The sequence below is a fragment of the Capricornis sumatraensis genome, chromosome 8 (genome assembly GCF_032405125.1).
Source record: "Capricornis sumatraensis isolate serow.1 chromosome 8, serow.2, whole genome shotgun sequence".
NCBI classification, from domain to species: domain Eukaryota; kingdom Metazoa; phylum Chordata; class Mammalia; order Artiodactyla; family Bovidae; genus Capricornis; species Capricornis sumatraensis.
In genome coordinates this window covers 112320888-112347555 of record NC_091076.1, presented here as the reverse complement: position 1 = coordinate 112347555, position 26668 = coordinate 112320888, and the positions used below count along the sequence as shown (strand labels likewise).

Here is a 26668-nt window from a genome sequence, read left to right as displayed (position 1 = left end):
CAGGGTACACACAGAGCAGGGGTGCGGAAGAGGAAGCTTTGCAAGGGGAAGGAAGCTAAAACTTAATCATAAAAGCAAGTGAGAAACAAGGGCCTTCACAAATATAGCACAGTTGTGTCTTATAAAATTATTGTAACACTCTCTTTATACTTGATACGACTATATCAATAATATAGATTCACTTGTTATTAAGGTTTATTATAAACATGCAAAGTTCATTGCATGAAGCATTTGCGAAACATATTAAAATCCTTCCAGCAATAAAGCCTCTTTGAGCTGATATGCATCCAGGTTTCCTGACTGCAGCGCCAGGCGTGTCATTCGACACGACACCCTGGGGCACCCAAACTGTTCACCTCAGAAGACGGGGACGGGGGCGCGGGGTCCTGGGGCTGCCGCTGGAGCCACACCGGGGGAGCTGACTGTACATCGTACTCTCACAGACGCCGCAGCCCGTTCAATAAATACGTACAAAAGGGGAGGGGCGCACGCTTCCACTTCCCAGGCAGCAGGCAGTGAAACAGCCGTGTGTGGATGGGGTTGGCTAACAACACTGTGAGTAGTGGCATGATGGCTGATGGCACCCTGGATCCAGAGTCATCTCTCGGAGATTATGAATGTCCCACACACACACACACACACACGCACGCGCGCACACACACACACACACACACACACACACACACACACACACACTGGTCTGTCCTTGATCTGATTTCTTGTGCTCATTTAGCGGATTCCTTAGAAGATTTGGCCTCTTAAAAAGACATGCAAGTATCAAAACAGTTATCAGCCAAGTCGGGTACAAGATGACAGACGCCCCCAACACCCATCTAGGGTTCTCTTCCTCTCTCTAAACCAGTGACCGCAGTACCGGAACCATGAGCGGGTTACAACCGTCAGCGCCTGGGAGCAGTGAGCTTGCAAACTGGACTAGACTTCTCCCAGCCTCTCGGGTTCTGGGGACAGTGTCCATGGAGGCAGAGGACACGAGCGGCGGGTTTTCTGAAGCCCTCCCAACCCCCGAGTCCTGCCTCGCTCGCGCTCTGGGACCTCCATTCTTTTATTCCAAAGACGTGGTGGGTGGAGATGTTTCCGCCCCCTAGACCGTGTGGTTCATTTGAACATCTCTGATCGGGAAATCTGGATGGTGAAAATCAAGAGGGTTTGGGAAACACATCAAACAGTACCAAAAAAAAAGTGGGGCCAGAGTCTGTCTGCTTTCCAGGAAGGCTCAATCGCCCGCCAGGTGTCGCCTCTACGTAAAGCGGACGCTGACGTGACGTCATCTTCCGCTGAGATGACGCAGCCGAGCGCGGGGCCCACCACCCTACAGTTTTCAGGCCTCCACCCGGAGCAGGGAGGGCCGAGGCCGTCAAGCTCTAGGGCGGGGGTCGCTTCCCACGGCGGGGGCGCGGGCGGGGCTTCCGCGAGGAGTCTCATACCGCGCTCTGCAGGATGGGGTGCACGAACTGGGGGTTGACGTACGAGAAGCCTTCGAAATCAGACTGGTCGATGTTAGCGATGACCAGCTGGTCGGGCGGCGTCAAGACAGGCTGCCCTCGCGTGAAGAACTTGTCAAAGTTCTCCGCTCCTTTGCCGCACTGTGGAGAGAAGAGAAAGGAGCGGTCGGTGGGGGTTCCGCCACCGACCCCGGGGGCCGCTCTCCGCGGGGCGGGCCGGGGCCTCAGGCCGGTCAGGCGGGACGAGCCCTGCAGGGTTTGCGGCCGAGCGGCTGGCGAGCCGGAGCCGGACACAGCGATCGCTCTCGAGGTCACTCGCGGGTGAATCGACCAGCAGCCCGGAACCGGAACCGGAACCGGAAGCCAGGCGGGGGCCGGCGGGCCGGGGGGTCCGGCCGGTCCGGCCGCGCCAAAGAACCCGGGCTCCTGTGTTCCGCCCACACTCCGCCCCGCCCTTCGGAGCCACGAGGACAGACCCCACACGCTCAGGGCCACGGGTCAGTCTGCCAGCTGGCAGGCCGGGAAGGCGGGGAATGCGCAAGTCGCCCCTGACCTGAGAGGCTGGGGGCCTGTCGCACGTTTGGGTCTTTGCAGCCATGTTTGTAAGTTGTGTTATTCTTGTCTTCCAGCTAGGAGGTTCTGAAAACCTCGACCCTAAATTCATCTTCAGCCAGGACGGGATCAGCATGGAGGCAAGGCTGGCCTCTTCCTTCCCGGGCTCAGGGGATGGGGGCACTTCTGCCAGCCAGCACACAGGCGGCCACGGAGCTCACTGTTCGTGGTTCCGGCCGGAGGGCGTGCGTGCCGGGGTCCCTGGAGGCAGAGTGTCTGTCTGTCCCAGACGCCCACCGCTCCCCTCCCGGGCCCAGCAGGCACTGCATGCGCCGGGGCTGCGGGCAGAGCTGCCCTCCTGGGGGAGGGGGTCTGGGAAACACAGCAGCGTAGGCAGCACTGCTTGGGAGCCTGACCCCCAACTAAGAGGCAGGGGTGTCCTGTGCACACTCCAGTCCCCAGAGGGGCGGCGGGTTGGGGTCCCGGATCTCAGGGCGACTCTGAGGCAGAGTGCTGGGGGTGCCCTGGTGACATGAGTGACCATCTTCTCCTCCCCCAGCGGGGACCTCAGGGTGGCACGAAGCGGTGCTGAGTCTGCGGAGCTCCCCCACCTCTCACAGGGCACAGGGGAGACGTGGGGCCACCGCACGCTCCACATTCCCAGGGAGCGCAGAGTGCCTTCGGAGTGAAGGCCAGCAGATGCCCGCTCCCACATGCGGGGCCCCCACCAGACCATTCAGAGTCCAGGCTCTTCAAGGAAGAAAGGACGGGAATTTTCCGAGACTCAATCAGGGGCCACACTTGATTCATCAGGAAAACCGACCAACAGCAACCAACCTCCAGACACTGTGGGGCCCCCACGACCGGTCAGGACAGAGAGACGGTGTGGGTGCGGCGGTCAGGAGGTGGCCCCAGCCTGGCGTGTGTGCTGGACGGCTCCCTGGGCAGTCCCGAGCCCAGACTGCCTCTGTGCCCGCAGCAGTACGTCTGACACCCCGGGAAGGTGGGGGTTCGGGGCCGAAGTGCCCGGCGGTGGCTTCGGGCAGCACACATGCTCCCCCGAGAAGATGGGGAGCGAACACTTGCCTCCTGTGGCTGCCATGAGGTCAAAGGAGCAGCTGGGGGACCCTGAGCTGGCGATGAGGTCTGACACAGACCCAAGATGGGCCCCACACACGCGGGCATCCGGCAGGGACCAGGCATGCAGCTAACACGTGAGGGATGAATGGACCATTGGTAATCCGCCTCCTGCCTGGCTCTGGATGGAGCACTGCCCGCCGGGTTCACTGGACGTTCCGGTGTCTCCCACCCCCTTCCCCGCTCTGGACCGAACTGCCCGCCTGGTTCTCTGCACACTCCTGGCCATCTGGTAAAATCGACGAGTGAAATGAATTGGGGAGGTCAGGCTGGCAGGAGTGCGACAATGTCAGGAGGGGGTCGCAGGAGGCTTGGGATATGCGCTCCCCTCCCGGAGCCCCACAGCGCTCACAGCCTCTGCATCTGTGCACAGGGCCGCGGGGAAGAGACGGCGTCTGCTCCTCGGACACTCAGCTGGGACACCTGCGAGGGGCCAGCGACGAGGCACAGAACACACGCTGGTCTCAAGCCTACCCTTCACACCTGAGTGTCCTGGTGACAGAGAGATTAGACCCACGGGCACCAGCATGGGGATTAGGGTGAGTGTGAGTAGTTCCACAACGCTAAGTTACAGAGCAGAACACCAAACCAGCACAGCGGGAAGGGTGTGGAACGAAGCCCGAGGAGAGGTGTACAGCGCAGCGAGGGGAGGACACTCCCTGCGGGCGGGGACCGTTTGCCAAAGACCAGACATGGCAGCTTTGTCTCGGGGCAGGCCGGTGGTCCCAGCAGAGGGGGCGGGGGGCACATCGCCCGCAATGGGGCTCAGCTCCCTGACTCTCCATTTAGTTAAGGAACCGGTGGAAGGAATGAGCGGGCGCCTCCCGGGAGGTCCCGTCTATACCAGAGAGCTGTCTAGCGAGGGGTTGGGACGCCGGGGCATCTGTGCTTCCTCAGGCCAACATGCGGAGGGCGGGGGCTCCGTGCATGGCCCAGGCAAGCGGGAGCACACGCCAGGATTAGGCAGTGCGGTTAGTTTGTTCATCGCATCACTCAAGGTTCCGAGAGGTGCTCACCGAAGGCCTGGACGCCCACTGAAGCCAGTGCATTTTGGTGCAGAAAGTCTGGAGGGGGAGAACGGACAGAGGAGGGTTTGGAAGAGAGTCAGTGCCCGTGCAGAGGAGCCACAGGGTCACATGAGCCACGTGGGGCACCCCTGAGGTGGACCTCCGTGTGAAGGTTCACACACGCACGCAGCCTTCTGGAAGCTTACAGAAGCGAGTGAGCAGCAGGCATGGTCCGTGCAGAGGGTGGTCTTACATCCTTCCCTGCGGCTTGACTGCCTCTTTCCACACACAGAGTTTGTATTTTAATGATAATTCAAAAAAATGAGCTGGGGCCTCTTTCACCTCCTGCCAGTGTTCCCTGGAGACAGACCCTGAGTCTCTGACAAAATTAAACATAACTCCTCTCACCTGCCCGCAGAGCCTCTTAGGGAAGGCCACTCCAGGTCAGGAGGTAGCTGATTTATGGGTGACTTTGCCCATAAATGGGGCTTCCCTGGTGGCTCAGACGGTAAAGAATCTGCCTGCAATGCAGGAGATGGGGGTTCAGTCCCTGGGTCAAGAAGATCCCCTGGAGAAGGAAATGGCAACCCACTCCAGTATTCTTGCCTGAAGAGGAGCCTGGCGGGCTACGGTCCATGAGGTTGCAAAGAGCTGGACACGACTAAGCGACTCGATGGATGTGAATCTGAGTGAACTCCGGGAGTTGGTGATGGACAGGAAGGCCTGGCGTGCTGCAATTCATGGGGTCGCAAAGAGTCGGACACGACTGAGCGACTGAACTGAACTGAACTGAAGCGACTAACACTTTGCCCGTAAACAGACACACTGTAGGGGTAGGTTCCTGCAGGGTGAGGGCCTGCCTATCTGAGGGCAGAGGTTGCAACTAATTGCGCCCTGTATTCTCTGGCATAAAAACACACATGCCTCCTGGTCTTTCTTTACACTAACAGCCAGCTTTATGGCGTTCGAGGCTGCTTCTCCAAGGAGGGCTGCTGCCCTGAGCAGCATCGTGGGGGACCTTCCTCCAGACCACGGCCAGTGGCCACGGGTCTGCACTTTCCCTGCTGCCTCCACCTCCCCACCCACCCTACAGCTCCCTGGGCCTTGCAGGAGAGCTGCTCATTCATGTCGAGACTTACTTAAAAGTCTCATTCTTCACGTTTCTCTCTTGAGCAGAATGGCATTTGGGAGCATGATTACCAAGGAATAGGAAGGCTTCTCGCCTCCAATGAACCAAGAAGATGCCGTCCTGGCCACGTTCCAGGCTTAAATCAACACCAGCACGTCACCTATGGCAGATTCCAGTCCCCCAAGGCTGGTTAGTGTCCCCGCACTGTCGGTGACCCTCTCAGAGCCTTGAGCATCTTGACTTTAATTAGCATCACTGCAGCTGGTTCCACGGAAGGGCTCTGAGAGGGAACCATCTGCCACTGGGGAGGGCTGATGAGACGCGGCCCAAGGCTCCTGATCCAGCCTCCCCAGTCCTCCTCCTCCTCCTGCCTGGAGGGCAGCTGCTGCTCCCTGTAAGCACCTTCTTAGAGCAGAAGACTACAGCACCGTGAGATGCCCTTGAAAGTGAAAGTGGTCACTCAGTCGTGTCCGACTCTTTGCAACCCCCACGGACTGTGGCCCATCAAGCTCCTCTGTCCATGGGATTCTCTAGGCAAGAACACTGGAGTGAGTTGCCATGCCCTCCTCCAGGGGATCTTCCCGACCCAAGAACTGAAGCTGGGTCTTCTCCATCGCAGGCAGAGTCTTATCGTCTGTGCCACCAGTGAAGTCTGAGAAGCCCTTAGTTCTAGGAAATGCACATGGAATAATGTCGGTGTGAGCCTGTGGCTTTCTCTCAGGGGACCCAGAAAATACATGTATGTGTGTCCTCAGCTCGCTGCCATCACAGAGATGCAGAGGAAGGAAGACACGGGGCAGTGGTGGGAGGTTAACACTTAGGGGGTCCAGGGAAAAGGCATTAAGCCATCTGTGCAGCTCTTCTGTTTCAAGTAATGATTATTTCAAAATAAATAAAAAATACTAGAACACTGCACTAACTTGGATAATAAAGCCATCATCACACTGCCTAAACAAACTGAGGACCCTGTGAGATAAAGGACTTAGAGGCAAATCTGACTGTGTGTCTTATCACCGTCCAGATGAAAGTTCTCTTCTGTTTTCGTAGGTAAAATAATAATAGTAACTTCTCAAGAAAGGCCACCTGATACAGACAGCCCTGTTTCTAAAGTTCTCTGCTCCCCTGTCAATCCTGGGTGTATTTCTCAGCGTTCACTTTGTAGATTAATTTCTAATCACCATTTCAGTGCAGTGGGTGCTTTTGGCTGACCCATGAACTAACCATTCTGCTCCTTGGTGCTGGCGGATAGGATTCAAGAAGAGACGCACCAATTAACTCTCTGATTAGGATAGTCACATCAACTGTTATTTCTCGTAGGCAGGCTGAACAGAAATGTGAACGCTGTTCTTGGCCTTTTTAGTTGCGTGAATAATTGTTGTTCAGTCATTCAGTCTTGTCTTGACTCTTTGTGACCCCATGGACCGCAGCACACCAGCCTTCCCTGTCCTGCACCATCTCCTGGAGCTTGCTCAAACTCAGGTCCATTGAGTCAGTGAAGCCATCCAACCATGAATAATAAATTAAGATAAAAGCCTACAAAATGCAAAGCGACACATGTGCTTCTGAGGGCGGCTGCAGGGATAAGGACTCGGGCCTTTCATGTTTTCAGGAAAAACAAACAGGAAGTGCTTTCCTCTTCCAGGGAGTTCTCCCGGTGCCGGCCAGGCAGGCGGCTGCGCCGTCCTCTCCTGACGCCTTGGTGTGTATGGACGCCACCGGGACGCAGCCCAGACCCTCGCATCTCTCCTTCATAACCGGGCACGAGTCCTTTCAGGGGCAGCGTCGTCTTTAAACTCAGGGAAGGGACCTTCTCACATGAGGTCTTGGGGACACAGCCTCTTTCGCTGACTCAGCTTTGTCTTTCAGATCATCAGGCAAAACAGGCTCTTGCTTTGCTGTATGTCCTTGAAGAGAAAACTGAAACCCGCTTGGTTTGTACTTTCCTTCCATAAAGGAAGCTACGTGGCTGCCTTGTCTCCAGGAGAGAGCATGGCAGCACAGTGTCTGGTTTTGTCCAGTACACGAGGGACGGCCTGTCTCCTGGAGCAGCCTCTCCGCCATCACACGGGGTCTCCCACCTTGGGGGCCGCGGGAGCAGGTGCACCCCTGAGCCTCCAGACTTGCCCCACCCTGTGGGAAATGGCTGTGGCCACTCTTCCCTGCCCGCGTTCACGCGAGACCCGGGACAGAACCCAGGCCGTGCTGTACTGCAGAGCCTGCCCTTAATGCTGCTGATAGGGCGAGTTCTGTCAGAGCCTCCTGGGAGCCCAGGGCCATCGCGAGGTGCGCTGGGCTGTGGGATTCCACATCTTCCAGGCGTGTGGGTACAGCTTCAGGGATGTAGCTTTGGGAGGAAAGAAGACACGCAGGGCCAGGACACCTGGAGGCCCCTCTCCCCCTAGATAAGCTCCGTGGCGGCCCAGGGATAGAACATCTCAACTCTCCGAGGGACCTCAGTGATCCTGGAATAAGCTTTCACTGGAGGATCCAAAAAAAGGTTAAAAAATAAAACAAAGAGGAGCCTCCCAAGCTTACATGCACAAACTTGATCTCCAGCTGCGCCCTGCAGATAACTGCGGCCACCTGAACTCTTTCTGTTAGTATTTACAATAACCAAGACCATGAGTTCACGAGGGGGGGCAGGTGCTAATAGTCCTTAATCCAATAAATCTCAGGGAAGTCGGCTCTCCAGCGCTTGGTATAAAAGCAACGAGCGGCCCTCACCAAGACTGACACGCGAGGCAGCCAGGGCTTTAAATGTTGCTCCGAGCAGAGCTGCTGTCAGAGGTGGGCTCACTGCATGGGGAAAGGAAGAGCTGCTGGCAAAAAAAACCTTGCCTGATATTTTGTCAGCAGCGAAAGCCAGGGCGGTGCTCCTGCGGCTCTCTCTGAAATCCCAGCACCGCCCACAGGAGTCTCAGCTCTGCGTTTTGTCTATAAGTGCCTCTGACCCTGTCCTTGGCTCTGGACGAGGGAGCCACGTCGCAGGGTAATGTCGGCGCCGCCGTGCTCCCTCTGCGGCCTCACGTCCGGCGGCCTCAACAGCACCGGGGCCTACGGAGCTTCCAGCGGGTGGAATCGGCGCTCCTGGGGCTGTTCCCGGTGCGGGAGGGCCCGTCCCCTGAGGCAAGGCCTTGCCCTGCTGCCCGCGGGCGCCTGCTGTCAGGATGACTGTCCGGATCGGACTTCCCGACCGGGCCCCTCCCCGCTGACGCTCTTTGGCTTTGGGAGAGAAAGGCCACTGTCCTGCTCCTGCTCCAGCCCGCACGCGGTTCTGCCTTCCGCCCTTCTACGTCTTCTCCGGCAGCGTCCTCTTCTGCGTCCACACGTGCCCTGCCGGCGCCCCTCACCAGGCGCTCCCACCAGCAGGCCCCGCCCCGCCCGCCCCAGGCCCCGCCCCGCCCGCCCCAGGCCCCGCCCCCTGCAGGTCTGGGCGGGGCTGTTTCTTCACATCCAAGGGCAGCTGATCCACCCCCCTTATTAGTACCGTAACCCATGCTTGGTTAAACGCCAGCCGGGCAGCAGCAAGGCTCCAGGAATAAAGAAGTAAACACACCCTGATCCTGGCTCAGCTGCCTGACTCGTCCCAGGAGTTCGGTGGGCCTGGGGAGCGACCTGCCTTCTCCACTACCAGAGCAAGGACCCCATGTTTCCCCCACGTCTGAGTTCGGGGCCACCGTAGCCATGAGTGGGAGGCCATGCCAAGAAATTATTTCTTCTGAAGATGAAGTTAGAGAGAAGACGACGGATATTCTGGTTGACTTGGCTGCACGTCCCCTCTTTCTGGAGGGTGCCTGACAAGTAACTGCACTTTGCTCAACACGCAAAGCAGGGTCAGCCCGTGCCTCCATGCTGCTGCTGCACAGAAACTAAGCTGTGAGTAGGACCCTACTGTGGGCTTCCCAGGCGGCTCTAGTGCGAAAGAACCTGCCGCCGGAGCAGGAGGCGGGTGCGACCCCTGTGTCGGGAAGATCCTCTGGAGCAGAGCATGGCAACCCACTGTAGTGTTCTTGCCTGGAGAATCCCATGGACAGAGGAGCAAAGAGTCGGACACGACTGAAGCAACTTAGGGCACGTGCACAGGATGCTGTTGTATCAGTCAGTTCAGTCGCTCAGTCGTGTCCTACTCTTTTCGACCCCATGGACTGCAGCACACCAGGCTTCCCTGTCAGTCACCAACTCCCGAAGCTTACTGAAACTCATGTCCATTGAGTCAGTGATGCCATCCAACCATCTCATCCTCTGTTGCCCCCTTCTCTTCCCGCCTTTAATCTTTCCCAGCATCAAGGTCTTTTCCAGTGAGTCATTTCTTTGCATCAGATGGCCAAAGTATTGGAGTTTAAGCTCAGCATCAGTCCTTCCAATGAATATTCAGGACTGATTTCCTTTAGGATGGAGTGGTTGGATCTCCTTGTAGCCCAAGGGACTCACAAGAGTCTTCTCCAGCACCACCGTCCAAAGGCATCAGTTCTTCCGCGCTCAGCTTTCTTCACAGTCCAACTCTCACATCCATACATGACCACTGGAAAAACCGTATCTTTGACTAGACGGACCTTTGTTGGCAAAGTCACGTCTCTGTTTTTTAATATGCTGTCTGAGTTGTGTACTGTCATATACCTCTCATATTTAACTTAAGAAGCCTAAATAGATGTGAAAGGGGAGAGAGAAAATCCCTGACAGAACACTCCACTGAGCCCTCCTGCAGCAGGTTCTCAGCCTGGAGGTGGGATCCACTCCCACGGGAGCTTCCTGACTCAGAGCTGGGACGGGCTACAGAGAAGCTGGGTGGCAGAGACACAGGGCCCTACTTGAAATGATGACTCAGGAGGAAGTCAACTGACCCGATTAATTTCAGCTTTTCTTTAGTTTGTGCTAAAAATATCTTGGAAAAAGAAAATCAGTAGGCTCACCAGCAGCAGTTTTATTCTTGGAGGAGAGGACACATAAGCAGATTGAATGAGAAAGCTGCTGCTCTAAAAAGCCACAAGCCCCCCAGGGCTACCTCGGCGCCCCGGGAGGGTCCCTGTGCAGGCTCAGGCGGCCCCTGTCAGAGGAGACAGATTCAGGCCGAACTAGCCCCGTGGACGCTCTGAAGCTGCCTGTTAGCATGGCTGCTCCCCAGTGCTCTGGGAGGCCGCCCCCCTCCCGGCTGAGATGGGGTGTGAAGATGCAACCACGGGCAAAGGGGAAAGGTCCCGGGGCCAGAACACCGGAGCCGCGTCCTGGTTCCACCACTTAGCTGTGTGTGTCCTCGAGCAAGTGAGTCAGCCTCTCTGTGCTTCCGTGTTCTCAACTGTAAACTGGGGACCACAGTCGCCACCTCCCGGGTTGTTATGAGGCTTAAACGAGCGAATTTGTCCACGGAACAGGCCCAGGGGAGGTCATTACAGGAAGAATGGAAGCCAAGGTGCCGTGCTGGAGACGGGCGGACACGGTCCTTGGGGCGGGGGCCCGGCCAGCGTGCGGACCGTGCCCAGGCCCGCCAGTGGGCCGGCTGAGGCCTCCTTATGCTTTGGGGCCCCCGCTGGCCGAGGCCAGGCTGAGAGAGCTGCAGACAGTCCAGGGGGCCTGCCAAGGCCAAGCCAGGAGGCCCTGCCCTGGTTCTCACATCGTGTGGGGGGAGCTCTGCTGCCTACGGAGGGCATGGGGGCCACACGACTGAGGCCCGCTGGGAACTGCAGAGGCTGGGGGGTCACCAGCCCCCTCCCTCCAGAAGAAAGCCCCGGATCCCCAGGAAGAAGGGCCGGGCACCGACTCACCACTTTGGGCTTGAAGGGTGGCTGGATCTCACGGTTCTCCAGCTTCTCCCAGTCGATCCTTCGGAAGAAGGCGTGCTCCCGCACATCCCGCTCGCCCTCGGGCCCGCAGCCCAGCCGCTTCCCGGGGTGCTTGGTCATCAGCTAGAGGCGGGGGAGAAAGGGGCTCTCAGTGGGACAGGGCAACGCAGGGGCTGCCGTGCACAGTCCCGGACTGTGTGCAGAAACCCGCTGATAGCCGAGCCGGAGCGCTCTTGCCAAAAAGATAAAAAAGGCGACGTGAGGTGATGGATGAGTGAAGTCAGCTGTGGGAGCCCTTCCACACTGTGCGACTAGGTCAGACCATCACACTTAGGCCTTAAATACATGCCATTTTTCTCAACTACGATCAGTACAACTGAAAAAAGAGAGGGACACACAGATCCACCGGAACACCACCAGGGGTGGGTGGGAAGGCGGCTGACGCCAGCGCCCGCCCTCTGGTTGCTCTGCACCCAGATCGAGAGCCCCTGTGCCGCAACTGAGATCTGGCCCGGCCGAATAACAACCTTGTTAAAGGCACAGTCGCTACACCTGGTGTGTGCTTGAAGTGTCACAGGCCAGCATCAGGCGCCTGCTTGCCGTCTGGACCCAAATGCTGTGAACCAAGACTCGTGGTTCGCAAAAGCACACTCTGTCACAAGAAAGGCGCCACCTGAAACCTGGGGGCGGGGGCGCGTGGCCCCCCGGATGCCTCTGAGACGTGCCAGGAGGCATCTCCGGCCTGTGACTCACCCCTTTGCAGATGGACACGGCCTCCTTGGACAAGGACTTGGGGTACGAGACGTTGTGCTCCATGATGGACTGGAACAGCTCATCCTCGTCCTCGCCGTCGAACGGAGGCTGGTGCGGGGAAGAGGGGGAGGGGCGACTTAGGCTGAGAGGCTCACCCCTCGGGCCGCAGGTGCCGCTCAGAGCCAGGGAACAGCTGGCTCCTTGCACCTGCGGGCTGCACACCTCGCGGGCTGATTACTTTTAATTAGGTTGGTGGTTGAGTGTGTTTTCCATTTTTTTCCTCTGTCCCTTTAATTATCTTGCCCTGGGCAACCCCGAAAACCTTTAGGGAAAATGCTTTTGAGTAATGCTTCTAACGATTTGCAAATAAATTATAATTAATCCATTAACCTGTTCTCAATCTCTTCTGCTTCTCTTAGGTCCATACCATCTCTCTGTCCTTTATCGAGCCCATTTTTGCATGAAATGTTCCCTGGGTATCTCTGATTTTCTTGAAGAGATCTCTAGTCTTTCCCATTCTATTGTTTTCCTCTGTTTCTTTGCATCATTCACTCACAGAGGCTTTCTTATCCCTCCTTGGTATTCTTTGGAACTGCATTCAGTTGGGTGTATCTTTCCATTTCTCCTTTGCCTTTCAGTTCTCTTTTCTCAGCTATCTGTAAGGCCTGGGATGGACTGAGGGCAGGAGAAGGAGGGGACAGAGGGTGAGAAGGTTGGACGGCGTCACTGACTCCATGGGCATGAGTCTGAGTGTTAGAAGCCACTGGCTGTGGGAAACTTCGAGTCTGAGACCTTGGGGGCTGGCCCAGGAGGAGCTCTCTGGGGAGGATGCCCAGGAGGCCTGGGGATGGAGGGGGACAGGATGGCAGAGGGGGTGGCGGGGCGACCTGGCCACAGGCCTGAGCGGGACCGTCTCCCCCGGCCAGCGATGACCAGCCCGTCTCTCCTGTAACGGGCACCCGTGGAAACGGATCCCGACGTGTCACCCCCAGCCTCGCAGCTGCCACACGCAAGTGTGCATCAGGGAAAGCGGCCTTGCTGTCTGGACTTGAGTCGGGTCGTTCACGTGGATCAAGGAGGGGAACTAAGCTTTCTGTGGCTTCGTGAACAGACACCTCCCACAGGGATTACAATCCAGCTAGTTTTACTGTCAAAGTTTGAAAGGGGAAACTAGCTGCTGCTAAGTTGCTCAGTTGTGTCCGACTCTGTGCGACCCCATAGACGGCAGCCCACTAGGCTCCCCCGTCCCTGGGATTCTCCAGGCAAGAGTACTGGAGTGGGTTGCCACTGCCTTCTCCGGAAATTAGCTGGATGGAGGCAAACTTGAGCTTTGCCAGCTGCCGTCTCGCTGACAATGCTGCTGTGGAACTGGCTTTTCTGTGTTTACCAACTGAGGTATTTAATCTTAAAAACAATGTTTCCTTGAGGGGAGAAAACCTAAATAAATAATACACAAGCCCCTTTCTTAATACCAAGTGTTAACATCACTGAGAAATAATGACCCAATATAGGTAGAACCTCTTATTTCTTAATACTTAAAAGACTGTTTTAGTGTCTCTGAGATGTATGACGCAATCAAAGCAGGAGAGGCCACGGGCGGGGGGTGGGGTCTCCCAGCCCAGCGGGAAGCCAGCGGTCGCCTGACCCCCAGGCCCTGGGCCAGGCGCCCTCCCCGCTCTGCCCTAGGGTCCTCCTCACTCCACTCCAGCCACCTGCGCGGCGTCCTGGCGTCTCTCCAGCATCACCGAACACCTGCGCCCCAGGGCCTCTGCTTGCTGTCGCCCAGCCTGGAATGCTCGTGGACACCCCTCCCCTCCTTGCAGGCCTAACTTCATCTTCTCCGCTAGGTGCTCCCTGGCCACCCTAGCTGACGCCCCAGACCTCCCTCCTCCAAGCCTGTATGTTCCTCTCCTGGTGTGCTACCCTTCTTCTGAGTTTATTGCTATTACAGTCAACCAGCCGTAGGTCGAAAGTGAAGCCAAAGTCCAAAACATTTTAAAAAGCAAAACCCAGGATTCCCCGGCCATCCCGTGGCTAGGACCTGCCTTCACTGCCAGCACCCGGGTCTGATCCCTGCTGGGACACTAATATCCCACAAGCCATGCAGGATGGCCAAAAATACATGAATACAGGAAAAGGGAAACTTGGATTTGCCACACACCGGCAAACACTTAAAGAGCACTGATGCCGTATTTACAGCTACATACGCAGCGCTTACAGCGCGCTGGTTTTCAGCAAACACAGACCATTGATACCGTATTTACAACCACGTACGTAGCACTTACACCGTGTCGGGTGCACTGAGTAACACAGGACACGCCCGGCCTGCGCAGACACTGTGCCGTCCACTCCAGCACTTGCGCCTCCAGGACCCGGCGGTCTGAGGGGTCGGGGAGCCAGTCCCCCCAGGACCCGGCGGTGTGTGGGGTCGGGGAGCCAGTCCCCCCAGGAACCGGCAATCTGCAGGGTCGGGGAGCCAGTCCCCCCAGGAACCGGCTGTCTGTGGGGTCGGGGAGCCAGTCCCCCCAGGAACCGGCAATCTGCAGGGTCGGGGAGCCAGTCCCCCCAGGAACCGGCTGTCTGTGGGGTCGGGGAGCCAGTCCCCCTAGGAATCGGCTGTCTGTGGGGTCGGGGAGCCAGTCACCCCAGGAACCTGGCGGTCTGCGGGGTTTGGGAGCCAGTCCCCCCCAGGAACCCAGCTGTCTGCGGGGTCCGGGCACCAGTCTCCCCCAGGAACCTGGCGGTGTGCGGGGTCCGGGAGCCAGTCCCCCCCAGGAACCCGGCGGTGTGCGGGGTCGGGGAGCCAGTCCCCCCAGGAACCGGCTGTCTGTGGGGTCGGGGAGCCAGTCCCCCTAGGAACCGGCTGTCTGTGGGGTCGGGGAGCCAGTCACCCCAGGAACGTGGCTGTCTGTGGGGTCGGGGAGCCAGTCACCCCAGGAACCTGGTGGTCTGCGGGGTCTGGGAGCCAGTCCCCCCCAGGAACCCAGCTGTCTGCGGGGTCCGGGCACCAGTCTCCCCCAGGAACCTGGCGGTGTGCGGGGTCCGGGAGCCAGTCCCCCCCCAGGAACCCGGCAGTCTGCGGGGTCCGGGAACCAGTTCCCCCCCAGGAACCCGGCAGTCTGCGGGGTCCGGGCACCAGTCCCTGACAACGCTGAGCGGCAAACGCTCCTCATCTACGGTCTCTCTCTAGACTGCAGGCTTCCTGAAGGTCAGGTCTGTGTGCTGCTCAGAGCCTTCACCAGGCACATTTGATACATTCGCATTGAAGGGATAATAAGTGAGTTGACGGAGGTGACTTGTCAGAAAGGGTGACTCTTTCCCAAGAACAAAGATTCAGAGACTTCTTTGGGGGTATTTATTTACATTTTCTCCTACGAAGGCTCTTAGCTACGGAGGGCAAACTCCTCGGCACACTTGGAGGCTGATGGGAAAGAGAAAATCGCTCAGTCGTGTCTGACTCTTTGTGACCCTGTGGACTAGAGAGTCCATGGAATTCTCCAGGCCAGACTACTGGGTGGGAAGGCTTTCCCTTCTCCAGGGGATCTTCCCAACCCAGGGATCGAACCCAGGAGGGATTCTTTACCAGCTGAGCCACCAGGGAAGCCCCTGGAAGGCTGAGAGGTCACCGGAAGCTGCCCGGGACAGGATCATTGGCAGAAACAGCTGAGACGTGCCTGGGGCTCCCCAGCCCCGCAGCCCCACGCCGAGCGCGTGGCCGGCCCTCTGCCTCTCGGGGGCCCGTGGCCAGCACAGCACAGGCAGGAGGGATGCATGTGGGCTCCAGGCCCCTCAACACTCTGCCTCCCTCTCTCCACTGGCCAGCTGGGTAAGCAGGAGACAGCGGCGGGACCTGAGGCCCTAGACGGCGGAGCCACAGCCGGGAGCAGCGTGGTCCGTGGATGACCACGGGCTGAGCTCCCCACCCACAGGCCTGCCCCGAGACCCCGAGACGGACGTGCCCCTGTTGCTGCTAACCCACTGAGGTTTGGGGGGGTTGTCTGCCAACGGCGGCTCGTGTCCCGAGCCTAGTGACATGGACAGGAAGCCACACCTTAGAAAGAGGGACGCGGGCAGCGGTGCCCTTGGTGATCTGACCTGGGTCACACGGGCAAGAGGAGCCTAGTCTTCCTTTTCTCAACTGGAGGTTCGGCCTCACTGACTTCTATGAAAAGTACAATGAATTGCCCAGGGAGAGATAAGGGCAGACGGAGAAGCTATTGAAACACCTCTTTGGGTTTAACTAACATCTTCCTTTGACGATGACTGTCTCCGCACACGCAGCAGCTGGTGCTTTCTCGAGAACCATGCACCTCACCCCGGCCCCGGCTGAGACACGGAAGCACAGCAGGCGGCTGCCGTCTGCACCGCGCGGGGGCTTCAGTGGGTGACGAGAAAGGTGCGCCGTCTGCACCCCACCAACAGGGCTTTTACGATCAGAACATGAGCTTGGCACCAGTTCTCCCGCTCTCACCAGGATCAGGGAAGTCCGACCGGAATCGGCCGCGTCCCACGACCTTGGCCTGACAGACCTGCAGCCGTCACGCCACGCGGCCGCACATGAACATGAAAACGCGAAACTCACCTGCCCGGCCAACATCTCGTACAACAGGACGCCATAGGCCCACCAGTCCACGGACTTCCCATACGGCTGATAGGCGATTATCTGTGAGAAGGCAAGCACATCGGCTGCATTCAGTGAGCGAACAGGGAAGGCAAGCGTCAGGCGTTTACACTCTGTTCTCCACACGAGGTGGCGACGATGCTTGTCGCCACCAGGGATTATAGAAAGAGGCACTCGGGCAGCGGTGCCCTCGGTGGTCTGACCTGGGTCACACGGGCAGAGGAGCCTAGTCTTCCTTTTCTCAACTGGAGGTTCGGCCTCGCTGACTTCTATGAAAGTACAATGAATTGCCCAGGGAGAGATAAGGGCAAACGTACAAGCTGGACCTTGTCTGAATCTTCATTCAAACCAACTGTAAAAAGAAGTTAGTAAAACTAAACTACAGTCTTGAGATTGGATGATGTTAGAGGATTGTTGCTAACGTTGTTCCCTGGCTACAAGGTCTGAGGGTTAGTTACAAAGTGTCCTTCAGTTAGAAGTGAGAAGTATGCAAGGCCCATGTGCCTCAGAGATGTGTCTGTGGGTGTAACATGACACGTGGCATCTTAGATCTGGTTTAAATACCTGAGTAAAATGGACCCACTGGCTGCAGCTGGTGATGGGCCCAGAGACCTTGTCCCCTGCTCGCCCCTCTACCCCCTGGAGACTCTCAGATGTGCAGGCTTTTCATGTTTGTACTTTCTGAGTTTTCAGACAAGAACAGTCTTCAAGAGAAACTAAGGGCTCTCTGCAGGTCCCCCTGGCTCTCCTTGTCTTGCTGAGGAGACGAGCTCTGAAGCTACCACATCCGAACATGCGCCCTGTTCCCACCCACACGGAGCCAGGAACACATCCTCCTCACGCTCTAGGCCCCCTGCCCCACCCTGGGAAAGGGGGTAGTACTGACTCGGATTTCTAAGAGACACTGCCTCGCAGGTAGGCTGTGTGCCTGAGCACACACGTTGCTGACCATGGTGGCGCCCCAGGACTTGGGTGGAGGGTTCCGACAGGTGCTCAGTACAACCACCTGCAGCTCTGCAGACAAACTGGACCCTGGGAGGCCCTAGAGGACCCTGGGGCACCTTAGAGGACCCTGGGGTGCCCTAGAGGACCCTGGGGCACCCTAGAGGACCCTGGGGTGCCCTAGAGGACCCTGGGATGCCCTAGAGGACCCTGGGGTGCCCTAGAGGACCCTGGGATGCCCTAGAGGACCCTGGGATGCCCTAGAGGACCCTGGGATGCCCTAGGGAACTCTGGGGCATCCTAGGGGACCCTGGCGTACCCTAGGCTATGTTTCCCCTACGTCTAAGCAATGTCCTGGGACATCAGCTAATTTCCTGTATGTCTGTCCACCCCGTTCTTTTAACGAGTTACTATTTCTCGCTGGGGCGTGAGGAGGATGTGTTCCTGGCTCCGTGTGGGTGGGAACCGGGCGCATGTTCGGATGTGGTAGCTTCAGAGCTCGTCTCCTCGGCAAGACAAGGAGAGCCAGAGGGACCTGCAGAGAGCCCTTAGTTTCTCTTGAAGACTGTTCTTGTCTGAAAACTCAGAAAGTACAAACATGAAAAGCACAAAAAACCCTACCAAAATGTGTCCCTAGTTTATTCCCTAATGACATGAAATGCTGGAGTCCTACCAGTCCCCGATGGCCTGACCTGAGCGAGTAGAGGGCCACAGATCCTGTCTGGGAGAGGAGGGCTCACTCGCCCAGCTCCTAGCGTGTCACACTGCACACTGTGTGTGGCCCAGGGAGCCAGCAACGACTGCTATTCTCAGACTTCAGGGGACAGAACCGAGATGCACAACGCTTATGAAACTTGCCCGAAACCAAACAGATAATAAGTTGTGCTCTGAATATTGACACGTTTGTTTTAAAACTACAATTTATGGCTTTCAAATACACGGAACCACTCACACTACACTGGGATTAATAAAATATGAGTCAAAGGGGTCTGAGGATTAGTTTAACAAGATTCAAAATCATCATTCCAGTTGTTGTAACTATATTTCAAAAGCCCTTGAGTAAAATTTGTTCTTGTAACTATATTAAAGAGAGGCCCTCAATCTGTTCTCATTAATCAGTATTTTAGTGTTTTTAAGAATTTTTAATAGAAGGGCAGTTGATTTACAATATTGTGTTAGCTTCCGGTATAAACCAAAGTGATTCTGTCACATATATATGCATGTGTTTTTGCTAAGTCACTTCAGTCGTGTCCGACTCTTTTGTGACCCCGTGGACTGTAGCCCACCAGATTCCTCTGTTCATGGGATTCTCCAGGAAAGAATACTGGAGTCAGTTGCTATGCCTTCCTCCGGGGATCTTCCTGACCCAGATATCAAACGGCGGGTTTTTAACCATCTGAGCCACCAGGGAAGACTACACACACACACACAGACACACACACACACAGACACACAGACACACACACACATATATATGTTTTTAAAAATTCTTTTCCATTTAGGTTATTATAGGATGTTAAATATAGCTCTCTTAGCTGTATAGGAAAACTGCTGTCTATCTATTTCAGTTTTTGTTTATTTTGAACACAGGCTATGCGGAGGCCCCACACTGCTGTGTGACCCATGAGGCTGAAGTGCGGCCTGGGTAGGGAACCAGCTTTACCTCGGACTCCACTTCCACACACATCCGAGCATCTCACCATCCAGGCCCGCCTGCTTGCGGGCTGGAAGGTGCCCCCGAGTTCAGGTAATTGTCAGAAGTCCAGGGTGCGGAACTCTGACTCTGGCCAGAATGACCCACACACCCTAAAGGCCGCTTGAAGCTTTCAATGCTGTTTGTTCTGACTCTTGTACTGACTTGCTCCTTGCGGTCCATGTCCACAGAGTTAAGCTCTCCTGACTGGTGCTGAGAAGCCCGCTGCGTCCTCTGAGACGCAGCCAGCCAGCCCTGCTCGGAGCGCCCAAGGCCACTCTGAACCCCACAGCACCTGCGGGTGTTAGTAACAGGACAGCCTTAGGGGTTAGCAGGAGCATTTCCTCCTGGGGACCCTGAGAGTCCATCACGCCGGCTTTGCCCTGGATGGTATGAGACGGCTCTAAGATCTGAGTTGCCAGAGAGACGGTGACCTCAGCGCCACACACCCTCATTGAGCAAGAAGCAGACTTTGCCCCCAGTGAGCTGCTATTAACAAACATGTCCACCGCTCTGCAAAGGGGAACCTGCTAGAGACGGAGCCCGCGAAAGAGCCGAGCACCTGGGAGCACAGGCCTAGGGGAGACCCGCACCGGCCCCCTGAGCAGCCGCTCAGCCACGTGCGGCTCCGAGCCTCTGAGAAGCAGGAGTGAGACGGAGGTGCACCTCTGGGTGCGAAGCCCCCAAATGCAGAATAGCCCGTGGAGAATTGTGCGCTTCGCATATACTGGGTTCAATAAGATAGATTAGAACTAACCTCCCCTCTTTCTTTTTTCAGACACGCGGCTGCCTGAAGGCAGCTCTGGCTTGCATTTTATTCCATCTGGCAGGGCTGGTCCAGACTGTCTGAGTCCTACTGGCTCCCACCCACCCAGGAAGCCAGCTCTGGGTGAAGGCCGTTGCTCAGGGGCTGCAGCGCGGGCGGGAGGCTGCCTTGGCTCTGTCCCCAACGGAGACGGATGCACCGTCTCTGGCACTGAGAGCACAGCCCAGCCGAGGAGACGCCTGGTGCCCTGCAGACCCCAGCGAGGGGCTGCCCTGGCGACATGGTTCCCGTCGCAGGAAACTCACGACAGGAGAGGCAGGCTCGCAGGAAGGCTGGAGCAGGCGGCCTCCCAGCGGCACGCGGGAGGCAGAGGCGGCCCCGGGGCCCAGTCACCAGCTCCATGGCTGTCTGTCATCGTGACCGTTACCACAGCCCCTCAAGCCACGTGTTTGGGGGCGTCGGGATGTTGCCTGTCTTGTAAGCAGGGTATGAACGGCTTTCTGCCAGCCTGGGCTCAGGACCAGGGAGGAAGGGGCAGGGGCAGGGGGCAGCCCTGGCCTCTTAGGAGGCCACAGGCCGGCAGCAGCTGGAAGGATGTCGCTCCAGGACCACCCCCGCCCCCCGGCCCCCACCGTCCTGGGCCGAAGCAGACGGGCCTTCGTGGAATCCGGGGCAGCGTGTGCGGCTTCAGTCGCAGCTTAGAGCAGCAACAATCAGGACTTTGACCAAGGGCCGGGGCCTCCTCTCTTTCGGCACGTGGAGCCCTCGTGAGGCGCCGGCAGTAGGAGCGGCCCGTTTCAAAGATGAAGGAGGAGGGACAGACGGGTCAGGCGGCCTAGTCCAGCCTCGGGTGAGCAGCCGGTCAGGGCAAGGCTGGGACTTGCACCCGGGATGCCTGGCCTTGGCCTCCGCGACCTGGACCACGTGGTTCCTTTGCTACAGCCAACGGACCTGCATCCGCACCTCGCTGTCCCCCGAGCCGGCCTCTACCAGGACCCCGGGTTTACGCCAGGGCTCTCTCTCGGCCTGTGCGTCTCACCGGGCTTTGAAAACGCACCGTGGCGAGTGCCACGACTGTACTCCAGTCTCCGCGCCCTCAGACCCCTCTGCGCCCCGGCCCCCCACCGACCGTGGCGACGGCCCATCTTCTCCACGGTCTTCTAGTTTCGCCTCTTCCAGACGCGAGAGCCGAGCTTGAGCAGTGTCTTCAGGCTGGCTTCTGCCACTTCGTCGTGTGTACTGAGGCTCGCCCGGGCTTTTTCAGGGCTTGAGAGCTCCTCTCTTGAGTGCTGAATAACATCCCACCTTCCAGACGTGTCGCAGTTTATCTACTCACTCACCTGCGGGAGGGCGTCTCGCCAGCACCCAGGGTTTGGTTGCTACAACTAAAGCTGCTGTAAACACGTGTCTGCGGGCTGTTGTGCAGACACACGTTTTCAGTTCGCCTGGGTAAACACTTAGGAGCGAGAAGGCAGGACCGTACGGCGAAGACTATGTTTAGCTTTGTAAGAAACTGCCGAACTGTCTTCCGCAGGGGCTGTGCTGACGCTGAAGGAGGCACCCGTAAAATTCTGAAGAAACCGTCAGACTTCTGATCTGGTGGGAAGACCCCGCGCCCACACACCTGGTGTGTCTGGTTCTGGAATGTGCTCTAGCAGGCCGTCAGCGGTCCTCGGATGAGGCGTCAAGCACAGTTACCCGGGGAGAGAGCACCCCCATTCCAAGGCTCTGTGGTAAAGCTCTAAGCTCTTACTTTGGCCAGTCTCCCTCCAGCTCCTCTGTAACATCTGCTCGTCAAGGGATAAGGCGGGAAGCTGACCGTGGAACAACCAGCGCTGGAGAAGCACCATCCCAGCTGCCCCGGGCCCTGCAGCCTCCTCAGCCCCATGCCAAACCGACTTCCACACTGCCTGTTGCGCCGAAAGAACGGGGCACCTTCAGACTCTTTCTCTTCTCCCAACGTGAAATTTTCAAGAACCTCCTCACAGCGCGACGCACCGAGAATATGATACGTGACAGAGGCTGAGTTTTAACCCCACCTAAGCCACCGTGCACCGGACGCGTCTCCCGTGTCCACGGGGGCAGCCAGGGCCTGGCGGGCTCGGAAGCAGGGACACGGAGGGGCTGGGGAAGACCCAGGGCTCCACCCTGGGAGGGATTCTCAGAGTGGGTGGAGGGTCCTCCTGGCCCTGCGGACCCCAGAGCTGTAGGGACTCCAACTGAGGAGGCCGAGGAGGGCGCTGGAAGCGAGCCCTCCGTGTGCAGCCTGGGAGCTGAGCACGGTTTTAAATTGTTTAAATGTAAATGGAAAAATGTTAAAAAGATGATCAGTCTTTGAGCCTTTTGGCAGGAACAGTTGCTCAAATTGGCGAAATCTAAAATTTAGATGAAGGCAAAACCCAAAACATTTTCTCTCTAGCTCTTAGCACAAAACACTTGCTGATCCCAGTTGGGTAACCAGAGCGGGGGCCTCCTGCCTGAGTCCTGGGCGCCTTTGAGACCTACCCCCTTCAGGGAGCGTGGTGAGGGTTCTCCGACACGGAGCTCAAGGCCAGCTGTGCAGGGGACGCCCTCCATGATCCTGGACGGCCTCTGCAGGGGGACAGGCCTCACCTCTACCAGGATCCAGCACTTAGGTGTCTCCCCTGGATACAGAGCTGCCTGTGAACATGCTCTGACCCAGAGAACGTTGGGGGGAAGACACAGCAACTGAGTTCTAGGTGCAGCTAAAGGGGCCTCATTGAGGTCCTCTGAAACTCTGAATAAGCCACCGGAGGAGGAGAAATCTCACACAGGGCAGACCACACAGAAGAGGACCCGGGGGGCCTTGTCCAAGAGCCAAAGCCCAGGGCCCCCGTGGACCCTCCAGAGCCCGGCGGGCCGCGCCGGCCGGCACGTTCCTGCTGAGTCCTGACTCGAAGACTCCCAGTGCTAACTCAGTTGTAGTTTCAAGCCCTTAAGTCTTGGGGTGGTTACACAGCAGCAGATCACTGAAACAACCGCCAAATAAGAGACACAACCATGCGAAGCCCTTCCTGGAGGCCAAGCTTACTATGGGCAAAACCTAGTCCTCGAAGTGGCGCTTTGAAAACGGCACTGTGACGATTCCCATTTTACAGACGTCACCCTGAGTGCTTAAAAGAGCAGAGCTATAGCCAGGGTTGACTCAACGACCATAAAAAAAAAGTCACAAAATCAAACAGAACTCTTCCCTTCTCGGAGACATCCTGTCTGCGTGGGGCTACGAGACAGCAGAGCCAAATCAGTCCAGAATCAACGCAAGGCCGTCAGCCTTGGCCTCATGAGGGGCTCTCGAGCTCAGCCACAGCAGCCTGGTCACTGGTCTCCCCTGGGGCAGCAGGTGGGGGGCCCGACTCACTGCTCGGCGACCCCGTTGGACCCCCAACCCCGCATTATCTCAGGCCTCCTCTGCCGAGCACGGTGCGGTTCACGGTGCTCCTGGCGTGTCTGAACAAGACGATCACTTGTGCAGCGACAGAACGAACTAGGCATTAGGAACACATTATGTGCCAATAAGATCTTTATCAGCCAGAATAGAGGCTTTTTCAGAGTTTCACAGTCCAGGGAGTCTTTACGGACGCGTGCGGCACCCTCAGAGCAAGGGTACACTGAGGCGTGAGGGGCACAGGCAGCCCTTCGGGGAGGGCGCCCTGGAGCCTGCCCTGCCGCCTGTGGTCTGCAAGCCCCTACAGGCCAGCTCGCCTTTTCTTGGTCTGCAGAACAGGCACTGTGCCTCTCACCCCCAGGACTGTCATCAGAACGAAGGAGGGGACAGGTTCAGGAGTGCAGTCCAGGCCCCGCAGCGGGAACACTGCGCGCCAGACGCCCGCCTGCTCCTCCCCACGGCCCAGGGCAGATCTGCCGCATAAAAGGTGAGAAGGAATTCTGAGCTCTCGGCCCCATTTTAAAAAGATTTAAACAAATCTTCAACGGAAGGGCCAAGGGACGCAGCCACAGGGTCCCAGAGTCAGGATGTGTCAGCGCATCCGGCTCGGAGGACACGGCCAGGTCTGGATGGGAGCAGGTGTCCATCCCCAGGTGGCCTCCGGCCGGGACTGCGGCCGCTGTGGGGGGACTGAGGAGCCCCGGTGCAGAGCCCAGGTCGGCCGGCAGAGGACTGGAGGCCACGGGGAAATAAACAGACCTCTGCCCCTCTGGTTCGTCATCTGGAAAATAGGGCCAACAGCACCGAGTTTGCAGATCAGACTGACGTCAAGGAGGTCGATGCGTCTCCACTCAGCACAGCATCCATCCAGCGTGGCTGATCTGCAGGGAGCGTGTCTTCTCTGGGGGAGCGTGGGAGGGGGAGGGGAGAAAGCGTGGGAGGGGGAGGGGAGAAAGCGTGGGAGGGGGAGGGGAGAAAGCGTGGGAGGGGGAGGGGAGAAAGCGTGGGAGGGGGAGGGGAGGCCGAGGGAGAGGGGAGGGAGGGAGAGAGGAGGAGGGAGCGTGGGGGAGGGGAGGGAGCGTGGGGGAGGGGAGGGAGCTGGGCAGCAGGAAGGGGCTCAGGGACAACATCACAGGAGGGGCCCAAGGCTCCAGAGAACTGGTAAACCCATTCAGCTCTGATGCCAGGAAAACTATGAGACAAAGAACCGAGGGCGGACGATAGAATATGTGAGGTAATACAAGCAACATCACTCCTCTAAAGATCTGAGACAAGTGTGCAGTTTAAGGAAGATTCCCCCTCCCTTCCAAAGTGCCTGGCCAGGGCTCTTTAGCCGCTCCACCTCGGGAGGGAGGCAGGCAGCTGCTTCAGGGGCTGCTGGAGTCGGTGGACCGTGACCCGACACGGAGGGAAATCGGCCTTTGATGGCAAGAAGCGCCTTCCGGTTTATCCTTCTCTTCCTTAATCAAGGGCTTTCTCCGAGGCCACGCGCCCTGCGCTCACAAGCCCGACCTCAGAGCAGCCGCTGCACCCCGCACTGGCTTGGGTCTCTTCCCCGTTTCTTCCCGTCTGGCAGGCGCTAGCTTGCTGCCTGGCTGCCCGCCTGTGTGCACCGGATGAGGTCCTTGTTCATTTGCCTTTCAGGTCCTCTTCTTACTCCCTCACTCTGCGACCTTTTCCCAGAGACCAGGAGGCATCTCCAGGGAGGAGGGTATTCTGGCCTCTTAGGCCATCTGGGTTCCTGGGCTGACTTCCCGTCCACCTTCAGACCCTCGGGGGTCCCCAGTCATGGATGAGGGGAGCCGCGAGGCGACTGTCTCTGCTCTGTTCCCCGTGGTCACCCCACACCCGTCCCGTGGGCCACGGCAGCTCCAGTCTCCCAGGCAGGGGTAGGGACTCCTCAGTGAACAGCCGCCAAGGGTCCTGCCGCTTGGAGCTCAGTTGGAGACAAAGAAATAAGTAAATGCGTGAGCACGGGATGTGGTCCATCAGAGGGTGACGTGTGCCACCAAAGGGGCCAGGGGTGGGGCTGGGGGAGCAGGAGGTTTGCCACCTGGGCCAGGGTGGCCGGGAGAGGCGACCTCCCACAGGTGACATCTGAGCTAAGGCTTCAGGAGGGGAAGGCCGGCCCAGGTGGAGGGAGGGAGAGAAGAATCGGATGTATTTCATAAACATCGGAGACTTCCGGCAGCTCTCAGTAGCCCCACAGGCAGGCCCCAGGACGGGAAACCATCTGGCCCCTAGCGCCCGTGGATGGGCGTGCACATGCGCTTCCGGCGGCGGGCCGGGGCGGGGAGAGAGGGCGTGGCAGGCCTGCAAGCCTCTCCTCCCAGGAGTGACCTGGGCTGGAGGCCCAGGGGAACACGGGCTCCTCCGGCTCTGAGCTCTCCTGGCAGCGGCCCACTTGTCTGACCCTCGGGCAGCCCGGCCTCCACGGGGCCCTAGCGGGGAGCATGCCCGAGGGGAGGGGCTCCGAGCTGCAGGCTCAGCCCGGCTTCTGGCGGGGGGCAGGGGTCTGCCCGAGTACCATCCTGACTCACTGCCTTAGAGAAGAAAGGGTCTGGTCGTGACTGAGCCCCTCAGGCATCCACGTGGGCCGTATCACCTCGCGGCTTTCCCTCGGGCGTTTCCTTCTCTCTGGAGATGGTGCAGTTCGTGCAGAGGACACACAGGCTTTGTGCTCAGTGTCTCGGCTCCAAACCCCACCACAGCCTCCCCCAAGTCGTGTGTCAAGTGTGACAGGCAGACGCTGTGTTCCGAGGGCTTGGTCCGGAGAGGAGGGTCTCTGCGTTGTGGGAGACGCCCTCTGAGGGGGGGGGGGGGGCTACAGGCCCCTGCCCCACCAGGCTGTGAGGTTCCACGGGGTGCACCTTCCAGAGGCTTCTTCCCCACTGCAGCTGGGGGCCCGCAGACGCTGCCTGGCTCTCTCCCAGGCCAGAGCCGACGGGGCTCGGGTCTAGTCGGCTGCCAGCAGGCCCTTGACTCTGACTGGATCTCCCAGGCCAGGATAGCTGAATTTCAGGTGGGGGATGAGGTCCGGATGAAGCCTCGGGGACTCTCTAGCTGACCTCGAAGGGTCCTTTCTATGGCAAAGCAGAGAGTCGCTGTAACATCAGCTTCAGGAGCTAGTTTCTGATTTGGGCCCCTTCCGTGGGTGTCCACCTCGGCTGTAAATGTGTGTCAGTGACATTTTCTGCCTTTGCTCATCTTCACTGCTTTAGGAGATGTTACAAAAACCATTTCAAGGTTTCTGAACAAACAGTCACAAATATTTAAGCCTCCACTTTGCCTGTTAAGGAAAGTGCCACCTAAGATAATCACTTGGCCTTTGCCTGACAGGAAGGCTTACACAGAGGACAGGATTATTTTCACCTCTGAGCAATTCACAGACTTTGAACCTAGATGGTCTTTTCTATACCCTG

At 57.9% G+C, this 26668-nt stretch overlaps 1 protein-coding gene across 1 annotated transcript in view; it reads right to left on the bottom strand.

Moving 5' to 3' along the window:
* Window positions 1-280: 280 nt before the first annotated feature.
* The window catches only part of PRKCA (protein kinase C alpha), a 290424-nt gene continuing 264036 nt past the window's right edge, over window positions 281-26668 (bottom strand). Inside the window, exons 14-17 of the mRNA XM_068978661.1 lie at window positions 16401-16481; window positions 11819-11926; window positions 11048-11188; window positions 281-1604 (exon numbers count right to left, since the gene is read on the bottom strand). Coding sequence (XP_068834762.1) covers window positions 1440-1604; window positions 11048-11188; window positions 11819-11926; window positions 16401-16481 — 495 coding nt within the window. The 3' untranslated portion in view covers window positions 281-1439. The remainder of the gene's footprint in view (window positions 1605-11047; window positions 11189-11818; window positions 11927-16400; window positions 16482-26668) is intronic.